Source organism: Vipera berus (genome assembly GCF_964194415.1).
Source record: "Vipera berus genome assembly, chromosome: 1".
NCBI classification, from domain to species: domain Eukaryota; kingdom Metazoa; phylum Chordata; class Lepidosauria; order Squamata; family Viperidae; genus Vipera; species Vipera berus.
Window position 1 is genome coordinate 362,567,835 of NC_138202.1, and position 8,464 is coordinate 362,576,298.

Genomic DNA, 8,464 nt, shown 5'->3' on the forward strand with positions numbered 1-8,464 from the left:
GCCACTTGGCAAAGGGCAGGGCATTAATATTTCAGAGAATAAATAATAGATAACGGGGGGGGGGGCTGGTCGGCCTTGATCCTGCTCTTCTTCCGCAGAATTCGGGAATAGGATGCCCGGGAGACAGCCTGGGAGGGCGGCAACTGGTGCGAGATGGAGGGAGGAGTGGGGGGGGGTCTCCCTGGGGGGGGCACCACAGCTGGCTAATGGGGGAGTGAGGACCTGGCTGTGGGTCTAGGGAGGGAGGACTGCCCAGGAGAGCAGAAGGGGGGGGGCTAGTCCAGGTTCCTTACATCTTCTGCCAGGGCTACCAGGATGCGGCCTTGATCCACCCTGGGACTGGGAGGAGCTCCGGCTGGCTTTAGGGCCCAGGGGAGGCCAGTGGGCCTGGGCAAGGGGCAGCCCAGCCCTCCCCTTTCAGGGCCTGGGGGGCGGGGGCCCGGAGCTCCGCTCACCCTCTGGCCCTTTTCTCCTCCTTGCAGGGCGAAGCCTGGAGCTGTGCCTGGTCCTGCTGGCCTTGGCCATTCCAGCCTCCCAGGGCTGCCCCACTGACTGCATCTGCTACCCGTCGCCCATGACGGTCAGCTGCCAGTCGCACCGCTTCCTGACCATCCCGGAGGGGATCCCGGCGGACAGCGAGCGCATCTTCCTGCAGAACAACCAGATCTCGCTGCTGCTGCGTGGCCACTTCGGCCCCTCCACCGTCACCCTCTGGGTCTACTCCAACAACCTCACCTTCGTCGACCCCCTGGCCTTCCGCGGCTTCTCCCGCCTGGAGGAGCTGGACCTGGGCGACAACCGGCACCTGCGGGAGCTGGCGGCCGAGACCTTCCAGGGGCTGGCCCACCTCCACGCGCTGCACCTGTACAAGTGCGGCCTGAGCGCCCTGCCCGACGGGCTCTTCCGGGGCCTGCACAGCCTGCAGTACCTCTACCTTCAGGACAACCGGCTGGACTACCTGCAGGAGGACCTCTTCGTGGACCTGGCCAACCTGAGCCACCTCTTCCTGCACGGCAACCGGCTCCGGAGCCTCCAGCCGGCCACCTTCCGGGGCCTGGTCGGCCTGGACCGGCTGCTGCTGCACCAGAACCGGCTGCAGAGCGTCCACCGGCTGGCCTTCCGCGACCTGCGCCAGCTGACGCTGCTCTTCCTCTTCAACAACAGCCTCGCAGAGCTGCCGGGCGAGGCCCTGGCGCCCCTGGCCGCCCTGGAGTACCTGCGCCTCAACGGGAACCCCTGGAGCTGCGGCTGCCGGGCCCGCTCGCTCTGGGACTGGCTGCGCCGCTTCCGGGGCTCCAGCTCCGCCGTCCTCTGCGAGGGCCCCCAGCCCCTCCATGGCCAGGACCTGAAGGCCCTGCCGGCCGACACCTTCCGGGGCTGCTCGGCCTCGGAGTCCCTGCACCAGACCCACGGGCCCCGGCTGCCCCCCAGGGACCACCCGCCCCTCCTCTCTCCCGCAGAAGGGGGGGAGGGCGCAGTGGGGGGGCACGGCATCCAGTCCGGGCAGCGCCCGGGGCCCCGGAAGAGCCTGAAGAACTGCACCAAGAGCCGCAACCGGAGCAGCGGGCCGGCTTCCCTGGGCCCCTGGAAGAGTGCCGAGGAGGGGCGGGACCTGAAGCACAAGCCCCACCTGGGCCTGCTGCCCAAGCCGAAGGGCAAGTGCCACCGGCCCCCGGTGCTGCCCCCCAGCGGGGTCCAGCAGGCTGCGGGAGGAGGCCGGAGTTCTGGGGCCCGGGCTGGGCTGACCCTCCCGGCTGCCGTTCTCCTATGGACCCTGGCCTGGGTGGTGATCTTCCGCTGACCGGGCTTACGTGGAGCCACGCTGACCCTCCGCTCTTGAGCACCGGGACGTCGTCTTTTCCCCTCCGGGGAGGGCTTGCCATGTGGGGCGGGCCCTGCCACCGGGCCTCCCCCCAGCCCAGCCGGCTGATGTCCGTGGCTGACCAAGCGTGGCATTGCTCGGTTGGGACCGTCCTGTGCCCTGGCTGCGAATGGCATGGGTGGTTAGGAGCCCTGCCAGGAAGGCGAGGACATCCCTAACGTCCCCAGCCAGGCCTGGAGGGGCAATTCCTGAGCAGGGCTGCTGGCTCTGCCCCTTCCTGGCCTGGAGACCCCAGAGAAGACCCCAGCCACAGCCAGAAGGACGCCCTCTGCTGTTTCAACTTCAGCAGGCCGGGGCTTCCAATGGGCGGGAGGACCCCCCTCTCCCCCCTTGCTCAGGATACTTCACCACCCCTGGGGGGAAATACCAGCTGCCGGCCAGGCCCTCTGGGCCCACAGGAAGCCGGGCGGGCTGGCTGGGCAGAGGGGGAATCTGGAAAAACGTCTTGACCGAAGGGTGTGTCCGTTCTTTTGTAACCTCTGTGTTCACGCATAAAGGAAAACCCGTGCACAGGTCCCCGTCCTCCTTGGCCACACGTGTCTTGCGTGAAGCGCGCAGACGGCAGGGATGAAACCCGGCACTCGGGACAGGCGGGAGGCGGAAATGAGGTTTTGCGGGTGTTAGGGGGCCTGCTTCAGTGACGGGCTGTCCCATCGGCGGGGGAGAGGTGGGAATCTTGGAGCCCCCCCAGCACGAAATGGTCTCTGTGCTTCTCCCTCCCTGTGCGAGAGGTATTTGACCATCTCTTGGGGTCAAAGGTCATGGAGAGGGGGAGGAAGGGACCCCTCGGGGAAATCTGAAATTATTCACAATCTGCATTCTGGGAGGAGGAGGAGGATGGTCTTGAGCTTCTGGGGGGGGGATGCTGAGAGTGGCTGGAGGCCATTAGGCATGTTGGTCTGGGGCTTTTCCTAGTTGGTGACTAACGGGGGGGGGGCAGCCGGAGCCTTTGAATTGCGGGCAGCTGGGCAGCAGCACACAGCCACAGGCAGGCCAAGCCAAGCCATGTCCAACTTGGGGCAGGGGTCAGGCCGGTCTTGCACACCTCCTCTGAGACCCTCCCACCCTTTCTCGTAGCACTGGATGCTTCCCAACCCCCCTGCCCTGGGCAAGCGGGACCCTCGGGACCCTCGCCACCAGAGGGAACAAAGCCCCTGCCTGAAACAGCTACAGCCCTGCCCTCCTCCTTCCAGCAGCTCCAGCCCGTCTGTTTCCACATGGGGTGGGGGCAAAGAGGGAGGGAGGGGGCAACATGCTTTGTTTACATCCTACAGTGGGCCCGCCAGCCACATAGACAACACAACAAACGCAGCAGCAAGGGAGCAGAGGAAGCTGAGGAGAAAAGACCGTGGGGGTCCCAGACTGGAAGCCTGTATCCCCCCCCGGGGCACAGCGAGCAAGCGGGGGACCCACTGGGCACGGGGGCCTCTGCAGCAGCGGCTGGCTCTTTCGCAGACAAGTCTGGAACTGGGGCAGGGAGGGAGGGAGGGAGGTGAGCTCTGGCTGGGGGTCAGTTTGTGGGGCTTCAGCTTCAGGGGAGCATGTAAAGGAGTGGGGGTCCCTGAGGTGGGCGGGGCTCTCCCTCCCCTTTCAGTTGGTCTGCGGCCTTGGGCCTCCTCTCTTAGTTTGAGGACCCCGGGGGGTCTTGGGCCCTTGCCCCACCTCCCACACTCTGGGCCCCCCTTTGTGTGCCAAGTTGGAGGGCTGCTTTCCCCAGACCCACAAGGCATCCGCTGGCCCTCTGAGGAGTCCAGCAGCAGCTGAGACTGGCCGGCCTTGTCCCCAGGACCGGCCCAGCACCTGAACCCTGAGCGGGGAGCTGGGATGGGCACCGAGGCCTCTAACGGGCTTTGCCTGGGTGCGAATCACTCCTCTTGGGAGCAGGAGAACCGATTTATGCCAGCGGGAGGGGCAAGAGGATCTTCCCCCAACCTGGCCAGAGAGCGAGAACTGAGCCATCAATGTGACCCCACAGACTCTGTCACTAAAAGATGTTCCTCTCCACAAAGGAAAACAAACCTCTAGTCCTCACCAAACAGAGATTGTGTTTATTATGAACTTAAGCTAGAATATACTTTGGTTTTGGTCTGCAAAAGATTATAGGTGAGCCCTACTAGCTGGCTCTGTCAATAAACCATGGTTTAATGAAGCCATTAACGGTGACTGAGTGCACCTCTCGCCAGGTGTGTATTTCCCCTTGAGGTACAGCGGGGGGGGGGGGAGGCCTGCACATATGTGTGCGGAAGGTGAAAGGCAGGTCCTGCTGTGATCATCATCCTGAGCACAACAGCTGGAAGCAGTTTTCAGCGGGGGGGGGGGGGGTTCAGCCCAATCAGTTGCCAGCCCAGCCCAGCCTGGCACAGCAGGCAGCAGGAGACAGCCATGCTCACCGGCTCAGGTGGCATTCAGGAGCCCACCTGGCCCCCGGGGGGGGGCCTTGCCCAGGGGGCGTGCCAGAGTGGGTCCTGCCTGGACCAGCCAGAGTGGGAGACGTGGCTTGGCAGGGCGTGGCGACTGGCGACAGGAGCCAGGTGTGTGGATGAGGGTGCCCAGGAGGGCCAGAGAGTAAAAAACCCGGCTTCAGGTGGGGTGGAAGGAAGGTCCTGAGAGCTGCAGAGAAGGAATAAAACACACGTCAGGATTGGTCTCACCTTGGCTGTTCATCCGGAAGGAGCGATCCAGAGGTTGGAACTACTTGCATTTTACATTTTCACAAACGGAAGGAAAACCAGGGAACACTTTGGAGAAAAATTGTGCAACGCTCAGAATAAACCAGGTCTGGGGAAAATTGTGCAAGGGCAAAGCAGTGACCCGTGGCCAGAAGTCAGACTGGCCTCTGCTGAGCCCGTCTTCGGTTGCAGTGGGTGAAGACCAAGGGGCGCAACGGCCTTTCCCGGAGGAGGTGGAGAAGCAGGTGCAGAAATGTTTGGTAAAAACCTCCTAAGGGTTAGGGAGAAGCCCTGCTCAGGAGGGGGGGGCTGTTTATCGCCATGATCCTGGGGTGCCTGCCCTACAAGAGAGAAGGACCCCACTTGATGGGAAAATGAAGATTCTTGTAGTATTGGGGGGCCACAAGGCAGGGCTGGCCAGTTCTGGGGAAGATGGGCAGGTCCCGGGCCCCTTCCTTTCTTGGGAATATTTCCATTTTTACCCTTAGGCAAAATGGCTCTTTGGGGGGGGCAGTAAAGCTCTGAAGTCCCCAGCAGATGAGGAGAAGAGGGTTCCGCAGTGGGGCTTCTCTGGGGCTAGGCAGGATGGCGGAGGGCTTCGTTGGGGGTCAGGAGGGTTGACTGGAGGATGAGGCAGAAAGTGGAACCCGGTGGGCCTTGGCCGTATCCAGAAGACTCGGGGGGGGGGGAGAGTTGTGGGTCTTGCAGTCTCCATTTTGTTTAGTAGGTTTATTTTTTCCACTACAAATATCTGGTCAGGAATTAATTTCCGCCAAAGAGTGAAAACAGCCATGTGGTGGAGTGTACTTATGCTCACTCTTTCCAGGGGAGAGTGAATGGAACAACAACAACAGCAACAACAACACCCTACTGACCTGGGAGGTATTCCATGCATTCCCCCGCTGGCCTCAGGGGTCACAGCTGAAGTCCAAAATCATTGGCGTTTTGAAGGCTTGGTCTGCAGAGACAAGGAAACGGGGATGTTCGGTTTTGGAAAAGGTTCCAGACCAAGGATGTTTGTGGGTCTGGGGAGGGAGGGGGAGGGGAAAGGCTGGGCCTGGGGGGAGGAGGGGGAAGCTAATGGTGGTGGTGTGTGTGTGTGTGTGTGTGTGGGGAGATTCCAGCTTTGCTCTCTATCCTGCAAAGCCACCCTGCGCTCCCTGTAGGTCAAGGGTAGGCAACCTTGGCTCTTTTATGACTCATGGACTTCAACTCCCAGAATTCCTGAGCCATAGATTGTCCTATTAATAGATTGTCCTATTAATGCAACTCAAAATGCTTTGGGCCTTTTTAGTAGTTTTCCCCCATTGCTGGTTCTGATTAGACTGACAGGGACTCCCGGATTGGCTTTGCCAGCCACGTTGCCTTCCTCCTGTGTCTCCCAGGTTTTTCTGCCAGATGCGGGCAGCTTCACCCACCGCCTCTGGGCCCAGAGGAAGGGTCACGAATGGGGTGCTTTTTAAATAACGACAGAGAAATGGGGGAAAACCCACAAAGGTAAAAATACACTCATTATCAAAGAAAAGAAAAAAAATGAATAAAAAGAATGGCTGCTTAGTGAATGTGAAATGAATAAACGTGAGAGACTAAATAAATAAAACCCCGAGAGGACACAGTGCAAAGGGGACCCACGTGTTCATATTCACACAGGTGCTTTGCTCTCTTTTCTCCTGGGCATCTTGTGTTTCAGCCCCTCTACACCTCCGTCTCGTTTCCTTGGAGGACGGGCGTTGCCCACAGAGGACTGCTCGGATTTGTGTAACACAGCTAGCCCGGGGGTGACAATTTGGTCTTCTGAGTCAGGACAGTTGGGTGCTCTGCTCCGGATGTTTCGGGTGGCCCCCAAACATTCGTTCATTTATTTCAAACAATTCTCTAACTGCCCAACTCTGGGCACCTCCCAATCAAAAGGACAAAAGCCATATTAAAACTATAAAAAATAAACACATTAAAATTGGCACCAAGTCATACTTCTGGTTTTCAGTCATCGCATCTTATCCCAGGGCTGGGGAGGAAAGCCGGGTCTTCGGAACTCGATGGAAAGCCAGCAGAGAGGAGGAGGAGGGCTCAGGGTGTTCCACGGGGGTGGGGTGGCAGGTAAGAGCAGGCATCCTGCTGTATCTGGGATCAGATGGCAATATTTAGAAAGAAGCTAGGCCGGTCTGCTAGGAGGGGCTGGCCTGTCGCCCCAACAGAGGGTCCAGAGGTCCCCCCCACCCCCGCTGCTGCTTCTGGGCCGCTGCGTTCCTCCTGCAGGCCTCCTCAGAGAGCAGGAAGGCAGTGAGCCGCAGCCTTCTGGCCGGGCATCTCCCTGCACCCACAGCGGAAAGGGACCCAGAGGCTGTGGGCCTGGTCCAAGGCGGTCTTCTTGACTCCATAGTCACCGGGTTGGGGGCAGCCGGTCACCTGGCCCGCAGCCCCCTCCGGCCCCAGTCTTGACCCTGGCTGGGTGGGAGGGAGGGAAGGAAGGGATGCCCAGTCACGGCAGGGAGGGCGGCCTCTGCCCAAGCGGGTGCATCCGCAGGTGCCCAGGTGCTCTTCCTCCCATAAAGCTGTGGGGGCTCCTTGCTGCTCTCGGAGCTTGGCGGTTTTCTTGCACTACCAATCTAGGCAACCTCTCCAGGGCGCTGCCTCCTTCTCATGGGGCCCGGCGGAGGCTGAGCCCAAGCGAGCAGCACCTGTTCAAGGCCAGCCGGCCGCTCTTTGTCCCGCAGCGCTGCCGGGTTGACTGCGCTCGTTGGCCGCCGCCGCCGCCGCCGTTCTCGGGCCCGGCGGCCGCAGGGCGCGTCAGTGGGGGGCGCGCCGAGCCCCGCGGGGAGGGCGGCGGGGGAGGGCTGTCCGGTTGCCAGACGGGGGGGCAGAGGGGGGCCGTGCATAATTTGGGGCGGCGTCCCTCATTCCGGAGTGAAACAATCGGAGGCCCAGGCCGGGGACGCGGGCAGCCCAGCTGGACCGAGCGAGGCTCCAGGTAGTCGGGGCGCGCCCAGAAGAGCCGCTGGCTTCGCCCTCGCCCGGACTCGGTCCTAGCCGCCCGCCAGGCCCCTTTGCCGCCCCGGAGAGCGGGGAGCCCCCAGGCCGCGGCTCCCACGGGGCTAGGAGGCAGGCCGGGAGGGGGGGCGAGAAGGCTTGGCGGCGGCTACCCGAAGCCCCATCGGCGCCCCCGACAGGCGCTAAATCCGCTCTCCTTCCGGGGCCGTTTATCACGTTAATGGGATGCCGTAAGATACGGCATAATGCAACGCGTACAAAATTGATACATTCTATTAGGGAAATATTGGCTGCATCTTTTAACGGGAAGCTTTAGGGAGACGGATGGCCTCATTAGCCGCCGCGGCGGGCGAGGACCGGGACCCCCGCGCGCTGGCCCCGCCTCGGCTGCCGAGCCTCCCTCCCGGCCTCCCGCCGTCCCGGGAAGAACCTCGGCCCCACTCCAGGCCCCGCGGGAGGCTCGGCGCTGCGGCTGCGCTCCCGGGAGGAGGCCGGAGGGCGCGTCTCGGGCGGCGACGGCGGAGCGGCGCCCTAAGGGGGGCGAGGGGGGCTGCCGGGGCCCCGGTGTCCCAAGCCCCGCCCCCCGCCCCTTCCCCCTCCGCGGAGTGACGGCCCAGCCTCGGGGCGGGGGGAGGCTGCGGAAGTTCTCGTCGTCGCCGTGGCAGCCCCTCCCCGCCAGGGCTCGCGGCAGCCCGGGCAAAGCGAGGCCTTCCCGGGGAGGAAAGCGGCTCCACTCGCGGGAGCCCCCCGAACGGCCTTGCGGAAGCGGGCATCCTCCGCGGGGTCCCCGCGGGCCTCGGCCTCCCGCTTCGGGGCAGCCGAATCGCCGTCGCCTCCCCCGCCCAGAAAGAGCGCTGCTCGCCCCCGGCGCTCCCCCCCGCCCCGCCGCCCCGCAGGGGGAGCCCGAGCCCCGGCACGGGCAGCA

The 8,464-nt window shown here is 63.0% G+C and overlaps 1 protein-coding gene and 1 long non-coding RNA gene across 4 annotated transcripts in view; one reads left to right on the forward strand and one right to left on the reverse strand.

The window, feature by feature from the left end:
• Positions 1 to 2,390, forward strand: part of RTN4RL1 (reticulon 4 receptor like 1) — a 34,143-nt gene extending 31,753 nt beyond the window's left edge. For all 3 annotated transcript variants that reach the window (XM_081315024.1, XM_081315025.1, XM_081315026.1), the window contains exon 2: positions 483 to 2,390. In XM_081315024.1, coding sequence (XP_081171150.1) covers positions 483 to 1,801 — 1,319 coding nt within the window. In that variant the 3' untranslated portion in view covers positions 1,802 to 2,390. The remainder of the gene's footprint in view (positions 1 to 482) is intronic.
• A 1,010-nt stretch (positions 2,391 to 3,400) lies between these two features.
• Positions 3,401 to 8,113, reverse strand: LOC308666370. Its single transcript, XR_014026111.1, has 3 exons — positions 6,523 to 8,113; positions 5,427 to 5,509; positions 3,401 to 4,492 (listed from the first exon to the last, which is right to left on the reverse strand). It is a non-coding gene; the product is annotated as an uncharacterized lncRNA (long non-coding RNA).
• Between the last annotated feature and the right edge of the window lie 351 nt (positions 8,114 to 8,464).